This window comes from Ischnura elegans, chromosome 8, assembly GCF_921293095.1.
Source record: "Ischnura elegans chromosome 8, ioIscEleg1.1, whole genome shotgun sequence".
NCBI lineage: Eukaryota > Metazoa > Arthropoda > Insecta > Odonata > Coenagrionidae > Ischnura > Ischnura elegans.
The window spans coordinates 95,298,716-95,314,897 of NC_060253.1; the positions used below are offsets into that span (position 1 = coordinate 95,298,716).

Genomic DNA, 16,182 nt, shown 5'->3' on the forward strand with positions numbered 1-16,182 from the left:
TGAATTTGTCGTTTTATTTTATTATAAACTAAAAACAGTATTGTAACTTTATATATTTATGATTCCAAATTTTACTATCATATCATATTTAATTCATCCATATGTTTATCTCATTTTCTTTTTCATAACTAAGCCCTTTAGAAGATATACAATTATATCGAAGCGTTGGCTAAATTTGGTTTTTATTTATTTCGACCTAAACTCCAAGAACTCACAAAAATATACATAAATAAGTTTAAGAAGAGGTCAAGAAAAAATAAAAATTTAACAATAATAATTAACGCACTAACACAGTTGAATTTCCAAAGTTGAAAGTTGTAGTTCAAAATAATATCGCTACTTGTACGTTAAAGTCCAATGTCATTTGGCGGTAAATCTTGGGCGTCTTATATTCCCAGTGCAGCCCTCACTTGCCACTCTACACTTCCAACTGGAGAGTTAAAGAAATCCTTGAGTTTTTCTCGAACAGCAAACGCTTCTCCTGTTGACCCTCCTCGTAGACGGGGTAGGTCTTGAAAATTGCAGGCCCTGCTAGGGAGGCTGGTGCTCTCAGTCCCATCTTTGCTTTCATTTAATGCTGACATGTTAATTCCTTCATTATGTCGTATGAAATTGTGGAGGACGCAAGCAGCTAGTACTAAAGTCGTAATGTTTTCAGGATTTCCTTGCAACCGTCGGGAGAAAATGCGAAACTTCTGTACCAAAATTCCAAACGCATTTTCAGAAATCCTCCTAGCTCGGCTTAGACGGTAGTTAAATATCCTTTTGTCATCTGTCAAACCTTTTCCAGGATAAGGTCTCATCATATATCTTTTAAGAGGAAAGGCTTCATCACCTACAATGACCATTGGCAGTTAGAAATTTGTTCCAGGTAGTGCTCCACCCCTTGGAACATTGAGCTGGCCATGCTCCAGAGCTCTTCCAAAATTCGAGTTTAAAAAAATACCTCCATCCGAGTTTTTCCCGTAAGCTCCGACGTCTACCACAATGAAGTTGTAGCATGGGTCAACTAAGGCTAGAAGTACAATGGAGTATGAGTGTTTGTAATTCCAGTATAGACTGCCTGATAACTTCGGAGCTTGAATAGGGTAGTTTCCTTCATCAAAGAAAACGAAAGGCATTGATTGCGATTCGTTACCCACCATTAGTGTAATCATAATACACAAATTATTTGGTTTTTGAAATACCGGTTTAGACGAATGGCAAGGGTCAAATTTTATCCTCATTTGAAAAAGGCCAGATTGGCGCCCATGCGATTCCACTCCACGTGACGTCACAGGGACCTAGTTTCTACACGAGAGGATAGGAGTTACACATCGTCTGAGGTTACCAATGCATGCATGAGGCACAGAGCTCAGGGAAACATGTCTTAATAATCACCTACTAAAACTGGCTAAGGTCGGAAAGTTTTCGTCGTTTGATAAGGTATTAATAAACCTTTTTTAAGCCAAGCGCTACCTTTCAGCAAGGTACTCAGCTACCCGCTGGCAGCCTGCGACGTATCAGCGCTAAGCCTCGCCTCAAGGTCACCTCACCGGGCGGGAGGGGGAACCAGAAATACGGCGTACGGAGATATTTCCCGGCATTCATACTTGAGCGTCGCGTTTTCGCGCGCTTGAAAATTTTCACTTTTCATTTAATCGCGAAAAATAGATATTGTCATTTTAAAATCTTAAAGCGTGAAATACGTACTCCAGGAGTAATAATCTTTCGATTAAGGCAATAAAAAATAATAGGAAACCACCCTATTGTAACATGCTTCCCATCCAAGGCTCCAATACAGTTGGGGAACTGCCACTTTTCCCAAAACTCAGATGCCACAGTGTTCCATTTTGCTTCATCTGGCACAGGCATGACCTCCTTTTGAATAACGTCCACTATTGCTTTACATGTACTGTGAATGATAGCAGCTACAGTCGATCTGCCCAGCCTATAGCTGAATGAAATTGTCTTGAAAGTATCCCCAGTTGCAAGGAACCTGAAAAAAGATATTTTGATAGATTTTAACATAAAATTATTATTCTAAAAGAATATTTTTTTTAGGAGGGCCGGAAGAGTGCAGGAAAAGGTGGGCCTCGTTTCGAGATCAGTTCCGTCGAACTCTACAAAAGAGGAAGACAAAATCGGGACAAGCTGCTGCCAAAAAAAATAAGTACAAGTACGAAGACATTTTGGAATTTTTACTGCATATCAGAAAAAATATTTCAAACAACCATTACACACAAAATTAAAACTTTCATTCGAAAATAACAGACAAAGGGATCAGAAATAGAAAGCATTACGGCAAAAAATGGAAAAGAATGCAGCGTTCAAGATTTTTTGTTATAACTTCCACAAGAATGGGTTTAATCTAGCAAAGCGTGGTGAGAAATAAAGATAGTAGATGTATTTACCATTATCAATCAGAAAATTTGTAAATTCAGGCTAACTTTGAAAGATAATAGCAAAAAATGACGCGGCGCCGCTGCGGCGCCGAAAATCCAACGACGTAACTAAATTTGTAAATCCATATGAGGGTTAATTTGTTCGGCATTTAATTGCTTGTCGGCATTAATTTGTTGTCGGCATTTAATTATTTGTCGGCATTTATTTGTTGTCGGCATTAATTTATTGTCGGCATTAATTTGTTGACGGCATTAATTTGTTGTCAGCATTAATTTGTTGTCGGAATTTAATTCTTTGTCGGCATTTATTTCATGTCGGCATTTAATTTGTGGTCGGCATTAATTTGTGGCAGGCATTTAATTTGTTGTCGGCATTAAATTTTTTGTCGGAATTAATTTGTTGACGGCATTTAATTTGTTGTCGGCATTTAATTTGTTGTCGGCATTTTTTTGTTGTCGGCATTTAATTTGTTGTCGGCATTAATTTGTTGTAGGCATTTAATTTGTTGTCGTAATTTAATTTGTTGTCGGCATTTAATTTGTTGTCGGCATAGATTTGTTGTCGCCATTCATTTTTTGTCGGCATATAATTATTTGTCGGCATTCAATTGGTTGTCGGCATTTAATTTGTTGTAAGAATAATTTTGTTGTCGGCATTAATTTGTTGTCGGCATTAATTTTTTGTCGTCATTTAATTTGTTGTCGGCATTAAATTTAATGTCGACATTTAATTTGTTGTTGGCATTAATTTGTTGTTGACATTTATTTGTTGTCGTCATTTAATTTGTTGTCGGCATTAATTTGTTGTAGGCATTTAATTTGTTGTCGTAATTTAATTTGTTGTCGGCATTTAATTTGTTGTCGGCATAGATTTGTTGTCGCCATTCATTTTTTGTCGGCATATAATTATTTGTCGGCATTCAATTGGTTGTCGGCATTTAATTTGTTGTAAGAATAATTTTGTTGTCGGCATTAATTTGTTGTCGGCATTAATTTTTTGTCGTCATTTAATTTGTTGTCGGCATTTAATTTAATGTCGGCATTTAATTTGTTGTTGGCATTAATTTGTTGTTGATATTAATTTGTTGTCGTCATTTAATTTGTTGTAGGCATTAATTTGTTGTAGGCATTAATTTGTTGTCGGCATTAATTTGTTGTCGGCATTAATTTGTTATCGGCATTAATTTGTTGACGGCATTTATTTGTTGTCTGCATGTATTTGATGTAGTCATTTAATTTGATGCCGGCATTTAATTATTTGTCGGCATTTATTTTGTTGACGTCATTTAATTTGTTGTCGGCATTTAGTTTTTTTTCGGCATTTAATTTGTTGTCGTCATTTAATTTGTTGTCCGCATTTAATTATTTGTCGGCATTTAATTTATTGTCGGCATTAATTTGTTGTCGGCATTTCATTTGTGATCGGCATTAGTTTGTTGTCGGCATTTAATTTGTTGTCGGCATAAATTTGTTGTAGGCATTTAATTTGTTGTCGGCATTAAATTTGTTGCCGGCATTAATTTGTTGTAGGCATTAATTTGCTGTCGGATTTATTTTATTGTCGGCATTTAATTTGTTGTTGGCATTAATTTGTTGTAGGCATTTAATTTGTTGTCGGCATTTAATTTGTTATCGGCATTTAATTTGTTGTCGGCATTAATTTGCTGTAGGCATTAATTTGTGTTCGGCATTAATTTATTTTCGGCATTAATTTGTTGTCGGCATTAATTTGTACGTCATTTAATTTGTTGTCGTCATTTAATTTGTTGTCGTCATTTAATTTGTTGTCCGGCATTTAATTATTTGTCGGCATTTAATTTGTTGTCGGCATTAATTTGTTGTCGGCATTTAATTTGATGTCGGCATTAATTTGTTGTAGGCATTAATTTGCTGTCGTCATTTAATTTGTTGTCTTTATTTAATTTTTTGTCGTCATTTAATTTTTTGTCGTCATTTAATTTGTTGTCGGCATTAATTTGATGTTGACATTAATTTGTTATCGTCATTTATTTTGTTGACGGCATTTAATTATTTGTCGGCATTTAATTTATTGTCGGCATTAATTTGTTGTAGGCATTAATTTGCTGACGGCATAAATTTCTTGTCGGCATTTATTTGTTGTCCTCATTTAATTTGTTGTCGGCATTTAATTTAATGTCGGCATTTAATTTGTTGTTGGTATTATTTTGTTGTTGACATAAATTTGTTGTCGTCATTTAATTTGTGTTCGGCATTTAATTATTTGTCGACATTTAATTTGTTGTCGGCATTAATTTTTTGTAGGCATTAATTTGCTGTCGGCATTTAATTTGTTGTCGGCATTAATTTGTTGTCGTTATTAATTTGTTGTCGGCATTTAATTAGTTGTCGGCATTAATTTGTTGTCGGCATTTAATTTACTGCCGGCATTAATTTGTTGTAGGCTTTATTTTGTTGTCGGCATTTAATTTGTTGTCGGCATTTAATTTGTTGTCGGCATTAATTTGTTGTAGGCATTAATTTGCTGTCGTCGTTAATTTGTTGTCGGAATTAATTTGTTGTCGCCATTCATTTATTGTCGTCATTTAATTTGTTGACGGCATTTAATTTTATGTCGGCATTTAATTTGTTGTCGGCATAAATTTGTTGTTCACATTAATTTGTCGTCGTCATTTAATTTGTAGTAGGCATTTAATTATTTGTCGGCTTTTAATTTGTTGTCGGCATTAATTTGCTGTAGGCATTAATATGCTGTCGGCATTAATTTCTTGTCGGCATCAATTTGTTGTCGTCATTTAATTTGTTATTGGCATTTACTTTAATGTCGGAATTTAATTTGTTTCCGGCATTAATTTGTTCTTGACATTAATTTGTCGTCATTTAATTTGTTGTCGTCATTTAATTTGTTGTCGGCATTTAATTATTTTTCGGCATTTAATTTGTTGTCGGCATTAATTTGTTGAAGGCATTAATTTGTTGTAGGCATTTAATTTGTTGTCGGCATTTAATTTTTTGTCGGCATTTAATTTGTTGTCGTCATTTAATTTGCTTCTGCATTTAATTTAATGTCGGCATTTAATTTGTTGTCGGCGTTAATTTGTTGTTGACATTAATTTGTTGTCGTCATTTAATTTGTTGTTGGCATTTAATTATTTGTCGGCATTTAATTTGTTGTCGGCATTAATTTGTTGTAGGCATTAATTTGCTGTCGGCATTAATTTGTTGTCGGCATTAATTTGTTGTCGTCATTTAATTTGTTGTCGGCATTTAATTTAATGTCGACATTTAATTTGTTGTTGGCATTAATTTGTTGTTGACATTTATTTGTTGTCGACATTCAATTTGTTGTCGGCATTCAATTATTTGTCGGCATTTAATTTGTTGTCGGCATTAATTTATTGTAGGCATTAATTTCCTGTCGGCATTAATTTGATGTCGGCATTAATTTGTTGTCGGCATTAATTTGTTGTCGGCATTTAATTTGTTGTCGGCATTTAATTTGTTGTCGGCTTTTATTTGTTGTGGGCATTTAAAATATTGCCAGCATTTAATTTTTTGATGGCATTAAATTTGTTGTCGGCATTAATTTGTTGTCGTCATTTAATTTGTTGTTGGCATTCAATTTAATGTCGGCATTTAATTTGTTGTCGGCATTAATTTGTTGTAGACATTAATTTGTTGTCGGCATTTAATTTGTTGTAGGCATTAATTTCCTGTCGGCATTAATTTGTTGTCGGCATTAATTTGTTGTCGGCATTAATTTTTTGTCGGCATTAAATTTGTTGTCGTAATTTAATTTGCTGTCGGCATTAATTTCTTGTCGTCATTTAATTTGTTGTTGGCATTTAATTTTTTTGTCGGCTTTAATTTGTTGTCGGCATTTAATTTGTTGCCGGCATTAAATTTGTTGTCTTCATTTTATTTGCTGTCGGCATTAATTTGTTGTCGTCATTTAATTTGGTGTCGGCATTAATTTGTTGTCGGAATTAATTTGTTGTCGGCATTAATTTGTTGTCGGCATTTAATTTGTTGTGGGCATTAATTTGTTGTAGGCATTTAATTTGCTGTAGGCATTTAATTTGTTGTCGGCATTAAATTTGTTGTCGTCATTTTATTTGCTGTCGGCATTAATTTGTTGTCGTCATTTAATTTGGTGTCGGCATTAATTTGTTGTCGGCATTAATTTGTTGTCGGCATTTAATTTGTTGTGGGCATTAATTTGTTGTAGGCTTTTAATTTGCTGTCGGCATTAATTTGTTGTCGGCATTTAATTTGTTGTCGGTATTAATTATTGTTGACATTAATTTGTTGTCGGCATTAATTTGTTCGGAATAAAATTGCTTGTCGGCATTAATTTGGTGTCGGCATTTAATTATTTGTCGGCCTTTATTTGTTGTCGGCATTAATTTATTGTCGGCATTAATTTGTTGATGGCATTAATTTGTTGTCAGCATTAATTTGTTTTGGGCATTTAATTCCTTGTCGGCATTTATTTGATGTTGGCAATTAATTTGTGGTCGGCATTAATTTGTGTCCGGCATTTAATTTGTTGTCGGCATTAAATTTTTTTGTCGGCATTAATTTGTGTCCAGCTTTTAATTTCTTGTCGGCATTAATTTTTGTCCGGCATTTAATTTGTTGTCGACATTAAATTTTTTTGTTGGCATTAATTTGCTGTCGGCATTTAATTTGTTGTTGGCATTAATTGGTGTCGGCATAAAATTTGTTGTCGTCATTTAATTTGGTGTCGACATTAATTTGTTGTCGTCATTTAATTTGCTGTCGGCATTAATTTGTTGTCGGCATTTAATTTGTTGTCGGCATTAATTTGTTGTCGGCATTAATTTTTTGTAGGCATTAATTTGTTGTCGGCATTTAATTTCCTGTCGGCATTAATTTGTTGTCGGCATTAATTTGTGTTCGGCATTTAATTTGTTGTCGGCATTAATTTGTTGTTGACAATAATTTTCTTTCGGCATTATTTGTTCGGCATATAATTTGTTTTCGGCATTAATTTGTTCGGCATTTAATTATTTGTCGGCATTTATTTGTTGTTGGCATTAATTTTTTGTCGGCATTAATTTGTTGACGGCATTAATTTGTTTTCAGCATTAATTTGTTGTCGGCATTTAATTCGTTGTCGGCATTTAATTTTTGTTCCGCATAAATTTGCTGTCGGCATTTATTTGTTGTCGGCATTTAATTTGTTGTCGGCATTTATTTGTGTCCGGCATTTAATTTGTTGTCGGCATTGAATTTTTTTGTCGGCATTAATTTGTTGTCGGCATTTAATTTGTTGTCGGCATTAATTTGTGTCCGGTATTTAATTTGTTGTCGGCATTAAATTTTTATGTCGGCATTTATTTGTTGTCGGCATTAATTTATTGTCGGCATTAATTTGTGTCCGGCATTTAATTTGTTGTCGGCATTTAATTTTTTTGTCGGCATTAATTTGTTGTCGGCATTTAATTTGTTTTCGGCATTAATTTGTTGTCGGCATAAAATTTGTTGTCGTCATTTAATTTGCTGTCGGCATTAATTTGTTGTCGTCATTTAATTTGTTGTCGGCATTAATTTGTTGTCGGCATTAAATTTGTTGCCGGCATTAATTTGTTGTAGGCATTAATTTGCTGTCGGATTTATTTTATTGTCGGCATTTAATTTGTTGTTGGCATTAATTTGTTGTAGGCATTTAATTTGTTGTCGGCATTTAATTTGTTATCGGCATTTAATTTGTTGTCGGCATTAATTTGCTGTAGGCATTAATTTGTGTTCGGCATTAATTTATTTTCGGCATTAATTTGTTGTCGGCATTAATTTGTACGTCATTTAATTTGTTGTCGTCATTTAATTTGTTGTCGTCATTTAATTTGTTGTCCGGCATTTAATTATTTGTCGGCATTTAATTTGTTGTCGGCATTAATTTGTTGTCGGCATTTAATTTGATGTCGGCATTAATTTGTTGTAGGCATTAATTTGCTGTCGTCATTTAATTTGTTGTCTTTATTTAATTTTTTGTCGTCATTTAATTTTTTGTCGTCATTTAATTTGTTGTCGGCATTAATTTGATGTTGACATTAATTTGTTATCGTCATTTATTTTGTTGACGGCATTTAATTATTTGTCGGCATTTAATTTATTGTCGGCATTAATTTGTTGTAGGCATTAATTTGCTGACGGCATAAATTTCTTGTCGGCATTTATTTGTTGTCCTCATTTAATTTGTTGTCGGCATTTAATTTAATGTCGGCATTTAATTTGTTGTTGGTATTATTTTGTTGTTGACATAAATTTGTTGTCGTCATTTAATTTGTGTTCGGCATTTAATTATTTGTCGACATTTAATTTGTTGTCGGCATTAATTTTTTGTAGGCATTAATTTGCTGTCGGCATTTAATTTGTTGTCGGCATTAATTTGTTGTCGTTATTAATTTGTTGTCGGCATTTAATTAGTTGTCGGCATTAATTTGTTGTCGGCATTTAATTTACTGCCGGCATTAATTTGTTGTAGGCTTTATTTTGTTGTCGGCATTTAATTTGTTGTCGGCATTTAATTTGTTGTCGGCATTAATTTGTTGTAGGCATTAATTTGCTGTCGTCATTAATTTGTTGTCGGAATTAATTTGTTGTCGCCATTCATTTATTGTCGTCATTTAATTTGTTGACGGCATTTAATTTTATGTCGGCATTTAATTTGTTGTCGGCATAAATTTGTTGTTCACATTAATTTGTCGTCGTCATTTAATTTGTAGTAGGCATTTAATTATTTGTCGGCTTTTAATTTGTTGTCGGCATTAATTTGCTGTAGGCATTAATATGCTGTCGGCATTAATTTCTTGTCGGCATCAATTTGTTGTCGTCATTTAATTTGTTATTGGCATTTTCTTTAATGTCGGAATTTAATTTGTTTCCGGCATTAATTTGTTCTTGACATTAATTTGTCGTCATTTAATTTGTTGTCGTCATTTAATTTGTTGTCGGCATTTAATTATTTTTCGGCATTTAATTTGTTGTCGGCATTAATTTGTTGAAGGCATTAATTTGTTGTAGGCATTTAATTTGTTGTCGGCATTTAATTTTTTGTCGGCATTTAATTTGTTGTCGTCATTTAATTTGCTTCTGCATTTAATTTAATGTCGGCATTTAATTTGTTGTCGGCGTTAATTTGTTGTTGACATTAATTTGTTGTCGTCATTTAATTTGTTGTTGGCATTTAATTATTTGTCGGCATTTAATTTGTTGTCGGCATTAATTTGTTGTAGGCATTAATTTGCTGTCGGCATTAATTTGTTGTCGGCATTAATTTGTTGTCGTCATTTAATTTGTTGTCGGCATTTAATTTAATGTCGACATTTAATTTGTTGTTGGCATTAATTTGTTGTTGACATTTATTTGTTGTCGACATTCAATTTGTTGTCGGCATTCAATTATTTGTCGGCATTTAATTTGTTGTCGGCATTAATTTATTGTAGGCATTAATTTCCTGTCGGCATTAATTTGATGTCGGCATTAATTTGTTGTCGGCATTAATTTGTTGTCGGCATTTAATTTGTTGTCGGCATTTAATTTGTTGTCGGCTTTTATTTGTTGTGGGCATTTAAAATATTGCCAGCATTTAATTTTTTGATGGCATTTAATTTGTTGTCGGCATTAATTTGTTGTCGTCATTTAATTTGTTGTTGGCATTCAATTTAATGTCGGCATTTAATTTGTTGTCGGCATTAATTTGTTGTAGACATTAATTTGTTGTCGGCATTTAATTTGTTGTAGGCATTAATTTGCTGTCGGCATTAATTTGTTGTCGGCATTAATTTGTTGACGGCATTAATTTTTTGTCGGCATTAAATTTGTTGTCGTAATTTAATTTGCTGTCGGCATTAATTTCTTGTCGTCATTTAATTTGTTGTTGGCATTTAATTTTTTTGTCGGCTTTAATTTGTTGTCGGCATTTAATTTGTTGTCGGCATTAAATTTGTTGTCTTCATTTTATTTGCTGTCGGCATTAATTTGTTGTCGTCATTTAATTTGGTGTCGGCATTAATTTGTTGTCGGAATTAATTTGTTGTCGGCATTAATTTGTTGTCGGCATTTAATTTGTTGTGGGCATTAATTTGTTGTAGGCATTTAATTTGCTGTCGGCATTAATATGTTGTCGGCATTTTATTTGTTGTCGGCATTAAATTTGTTGTCGTCATTTTATTTGCTGTCGGCATTAATTTGTTGTCGTCATTTAATTTGGTGTCGGCATTAATTTGTTGTCGGCATTAATTTGTTGTCGGCATTTAATTTGTTGTGGGCATTAATTTGTTGTAGGCATTTAATTTGCTGTCGGCATTAATTTGTTGTCGGCATTCAATTTGTTGTCGGTATTAATTATTGTTGACATTAATTTGTTGTCGGCATTAATTTGTTCGGAATAAAATTGCTTGTCGGCATTAATTTGGTGTCGGCATTTAATTATTTGTCGGCCTTTATTTGTTGTCGGCATTAATTTATTGTCGGCATTAATTTGTTGATGGCATTAATTTGTTGTCAGCATTAATTTGTTTTGGGCATTTAATTCCTTGTCGGCATTTATTTGATGTTGGCATTTAATTTGTGGTCGGCATTAATTTGTGTCCGGCATTTAATTTGTTGTCGGCATTAAATTTTTTTGTCGGCATTAATTTGTGTCCAGCTTTTAATTTCTTGTCGGCATTAATTTTTGTCCGGCATTTAATTTGTTGTCGACATTAAATTTTTTTGTTGGCATTAATTTGCTGTCGGCATTTAATTTGTTGTTGGCATTAATTGGTGTCGGCATAAAATTTGTTGTCGTCATTTAATTTGGTGTCGACATTAATTTGTTGTCGTCATTTAATTTGCTGTCGGCATTAATTTGTTGTCGGCATTTAATTTGTTGTCGGCATTAATTTGTTGTCGGCATTAATTTTTTGTAGGCATTAATTTGTTGTCGGCATTTAATTTCCTGTCGGCATTAATTTGTTGTCGGCATTAATTTGTTGTCGGCATTTAATTTGTTGTCGGCATTAATTTGTTGTTGACAATAATTTTCTTTCGGCATTATTTGTTCGGCATATAATTTGTTTTCGGCATTAATTTGTTCGGCATTTAATTATTTGTCGGCATTTATTTGTTGTTGGCATTAATTTTTTGTCGGCATTAATTTGTTGACGGCATTAATTTGTTTTCAGCATTAATTTGTTGTCGGCATTTAATTCCTTGTCGGCATTTAATTTTTGTTCCGCATAAATTTGCTGTCGGCATTTATTTGTTGTCGGCATTTAATTTGTTGTCGGCATTTATTTGTGTCCGGCATTTAATTTGTTGTCGGCATTGAATTTTTTTGTCGGCATTAATTTGTTGTCGGCATTTAATTTGTTGTCGGCATTAATTTGTGTCCGGTATTTAATTTGTTGTCGGCATTAAATTTTTTTGTCGGCATTTATTTGTTGTCGGCATTAATTTATTGTCGGCATTAATTTGTGTCCGGCATTTAATTTGTAGTCGGCATTTAATTTTTTTGTCGGCATTAATTTGTTGTCGGCATTTAATTTGTTTTCGGCATTAATTTGTTGTCGGCATTAAATTTGTTGTCGTCATTTAATTTGCTGTCGGCATTAATTTGTTGTCGTCATTTAATTTGTTGTCGGCATTAATTTGTTGTCGGCATTAAATTTGTTTTCGTCATTTAATTTCCTGTCGGCATTAATTTGTTCTCCTCATTTAATTTGTTGTCGGCATTAATTTGTTGTCGGCATTAATTTGTTGTCGGCATTAAATTTATTGTCGTCATTAAATTTGTTGTCGGCATTAATCTATAAAAATATTGATATTTGTGAATGACTGACTCCCACCCCACTATATACCATTGTATTTTTTTATGGCCTCATAGTTTGTGCCATAAACATCACATGTACTTTGTTGGTAATTGCGTTAAAGGAAAATGCGGTACTGTGACAGAAAACCGATTTCAAAGCATTAGGAAAACAAAATTAGGAGGTAGCTACAAAGAGACTTATTCCTGATTGTTATTATTAATATTTTCGAGAAAGTATTTCAAAAATTAATCTATTTGTGAGTTCTAACACTGCCGTTATAATCGTGGAAATAAATACATTCTGAATCTGTCTGATCTACAGTCTATCTCTCTAAAAAAAGACCGAATTGTATCCGAAAAAACATATTTTTTATGAAGTAAATATTATATATGGGCATTAAATGAATACGCCAGAGCTAACGAATGCTGCGTTGCCACGTCTTGCGCTCTAAACTTTGCTTCCCGGTAACCAGCGCAGGCCGGGCCCCGTTTGGCAACATGGCATTGATAGAAGTTGTTGACATTCACAAATATCAATATTTTTACAGATTATGTATCATAGAGAAATGGCAAATAAATTAAGAAGTGTTTCTATCAATTTTATTTATTCTTTCGGGGTAAACTGTAGGACTACATAGTGTTCAAACATTTTCGTTATTTTACAACAAAATATGCGTTATAAAAATACGCAAAAGCCATTTCATTAATTTAAATTAATTTTTGTAACTTATTGTGGAAGATGAATGTTGCAGACGAGGTAGTTCTCCCTAGGTTGGGTGGCAAAGTTTATGAGGTTGACAAAACGGCTAATTTTTCGGTGCGCGGAGTCATTTATTGCACTGGCGTGTCCACATTTTTGAATTTTTCATAAAGAGAAAAATAAATTAGAATTTAAAATAAAATTTCCTTTAAAATGACGATGTATTAATTATTATGGCATGCACTGAAGTCCAGATGAAAATTTGCAAAGTACAGCGGCACATCATTTTGATGCAGACAGTAATTGTAAGGGAAAAAGTTCGTGTGGGCAGTGGTACTTTAATGTTCAGAATCTCAGAGCGTCAGAAAAAGTGATCATAAAAGAAATGAGGCCTTCGAGACGTGGTGATGGATGCTGAAAATGAAACGGACGGACAGGGTGAGAATTACATTGAAGAATAGGAGGAGAACGGACACTAAGGGTCACTGTACATCAAAGAAGAAGAAGAAGAGGGTGGAATGGCCTAATATACAAACACAGAAATCATATGGGAAATATAATGGAAGGAAAAATTGGTGGGAAAGTCGCAAGGGACGAGTAGCCAAGGCAGATCAAGAGGAATGCCGAAGAGACTCAGGGTGGTGAAAGTAGTGGCTTGGGGTGGAAAGAAATGGAGGACTGCAGTATGTAGTTCGAATATTAGGATAGCAATAGTATGCATGTGTGTAAGTGGCAACCACATGTGGTGCCATCATATTTTGTATTGTTGCCATGGAGGCCTCGATGTTTATGTGTCTTAGTCAGAGACTGGGATCGTCTGAAAGGGCTCCAACGATATGATCGTTGGATTTTTCTCTTTTATAGAAAAATCTTCCAAAATCGTTGGCACAACGAATTATGGCCGCTTTCATAGTGGCGAAGGTTTTTCTCTATCCCACCCTTCCTACCCCACTCCTTGAAGGCGTCGTTGGCCTCCTATCGCGGCGGCGCACAGTGGGCTGAAATCGAAAAAAGCTGGACAAAACCTCGAAAATGGTTTTTTTGAGTATGGAAATTGAAACTTTGCACAGTTGTTGCCAACACATTAGTGCATTTTTTGACGCAAAATATTTTTCTTAGGCTAATTTTTTATATAAAATACATAGCCTCAAAATTGAACAAATTTGGCGGAAATTGCCCGCTTTGAATTTTTTTCGATATTCAGCATGTTTAAACTAATGTCACACCTTTAGTAGTAATTCAATAGCAACAAAAATTTATAAATTTGTTAAACGGTTTGTTATCATCGATTACCATCAACTTTCATGACTTAGTTGTTGTATTTGTGACCAATACGATACAAAATGGCGGACCCTGTTTTTCGTCAAATTTTTGTGTTTATGTAGGATTTTAAAAAAAGGATCACCGAGTTACCTCGAGATATTTACACCACATATACAACAAAGTATATAGATTATGATAATCGGAAGTACAGCTGCGACCACCTGCGACGCCGAAATTAAGATCGATTTTTCGAACGTGCGGCACCGCCCGGAGCTGGCTGCTGGCCACGGGAATTGCCGTACTCGACGGATGTTGGATAGTGAATCATTTCAAGCAAATTTATTGAATAAAAGCTATGATATATTATTACTACATTTATTTTCCTTTTGTTGTAACCGGATTTCTTTACTGTCTTGTAATACTTATCGCCAATGCAGTACAAAATGGCGGACGCTAATTTCAGTAACGTTTTTGCCCGTGTGTGGCTGTATAAAAAGAAGGACAACGAGTTGCTCTCAGATATTTACATCGTAATTGCATAAAGCCTTTAAGAGTCTCCATCCACAGAAATAATCTGCGACCGTTCCCAAAAAACAAAATAAAATCGATGTTTTTACCGTGCCGCGCAGTCCGCGGCTGCTCCCTGGGCGCATGGAATGTCGTGACGCAGCGTACATCATAAAGCGCTATGAAGTCTTTGCTGTGGATATGTTTTATTTCAACATAATTATTAATATTTCATTTCATGTTGATTTGTTGTCACTTTAGGTAAATGAATTCGCTCCTCTATCCATTTCTACTGACTAGTGACTACTTACCAAATTCCCGAATGCAAACTAGCTGTTTTGAAACTCTGACAATTCCGCACGTGCATTTTACCCCTTGGATGGGTAAAACGGCTCTATTAGCCTGCTTCTAACCTCAAAGACAAAATAGATTTTACAACCAGGCGACCAGCCTGCAGCTGGTTGGTATTTGCCCGTCCACCCCATGCGGTAGTCGCGAAAAGGGTCTTTTTATGACCCCACGTTGCTCGTGTGCGGTCCCTTTTACCTTTTTTTCGGAATTTCCGTTTCCAGAAAGAAATTTATATATGAATTTAGTTTTGAATATACAGTGAAAGAGGTTAGTTTTGCTGTGGTGATTTTGGATGCACTTGGATACACGCGCTTTAGATATTGAGAACTCCGCGGAATATCATCGGTTTTCTGCTTTAACTGCATTGGCGGTGTCAATCACTCATTCACCAGGCATCTATCATCCACACTGGTAAGAGATTTTCATTTGTAGTTCTTTATGTTTGCCTCGTGCTATAAGCAATTTCCCTTTTTTATTTACCATTAACGCCTCTAGAATTGACCCTTTCTTTAATTTTCATGTATGTTACTTGTTATTGGAAACTCGTTCGCCTGAAATAGAACCAGTGTTGAATTGAACAACAAATTTGGAGCATTTTAAAAATGTCTGGTCTCGAGGTAATTCGTCTATTGCTTCATAAAAAGGTTGTCAAATCCGGATGTAAATCCTTTGCAGAGAGATATGAATTTTTAATGTACCTAATATCTGACGAAAAAATTTAACGCGCAAGGTAATATTGAAGCTACGAAGGGCCTTAGTGACTTTCTTACACCATATTTTTTGATTCGCTACCAAAGGAAATTTGAAGCCTGCAGTAGAAACAATGAAAGATTTTTGAGGAGAAATATTGAGCGGCTGAAAGCACCTATATATGTACCAGAAAACGTTCTAGAATTGACAAGAGCTTCTAATTCTTTGGATAAGTATATGCGATTAATAAGTGACCTGAGTTGTTGCATTATCTCAATGAATTTAAGGGCGATTTTTTACTCACTTTGATCCCATTATAATCTGGTGGACGCCCGGAAAAAAAATGACAAAGTTAGCGAAAGAACTAAGAGGAGAACGACTGAAAGTCTTAGATCTTCTCACTCGGCGGCAACTTTATCATTCGCAGCATCGATGACATTAGGAGAGGAAGGAGATGAGGCGGCCTCCAAATTAGTGAAGGACATTAC

At 34.4% G+C, this 16,182-nt stretch overlaps 2 protein-coding genes across 3 annotated transcripts in view; one reads left to right on the top strand and one right to left on the bottom strand.

Annotated features, from left to right (window-relative positions):
• Positions 1 to 16,182, top strand: part of LOC124163402 (cleavage stimulation factor subunit 1) — a 99,381-nt gene that overhangs the window by 21,046 nt on the left and 62,153 nt on the right. The gene's annotated exons all lie outside the window — the stretch shown is intronic.
• The window catches only part of LOC124163404 (neprilysin-2-like), an 85,268-nt gene continuing 70,842 nt past the window's right edge, over positions 1,757 to 16,182 (bottom strand). For both annotated transcript variants that reach the window (XM_046540289.1, XM_046540287.1), the window contains one exon: positions 1,757 to 1,978. In XM_046540289.1, coding sequence (XP_046396245.1) covers positions 1,911 to 1,978 — 68 coding nt within the window. In that variant the 3' untranslated portion in view covers positions 1,757 to 1,910. The remainder of the gene's footprint in view (positions 1,979 to 16,182) is intronic.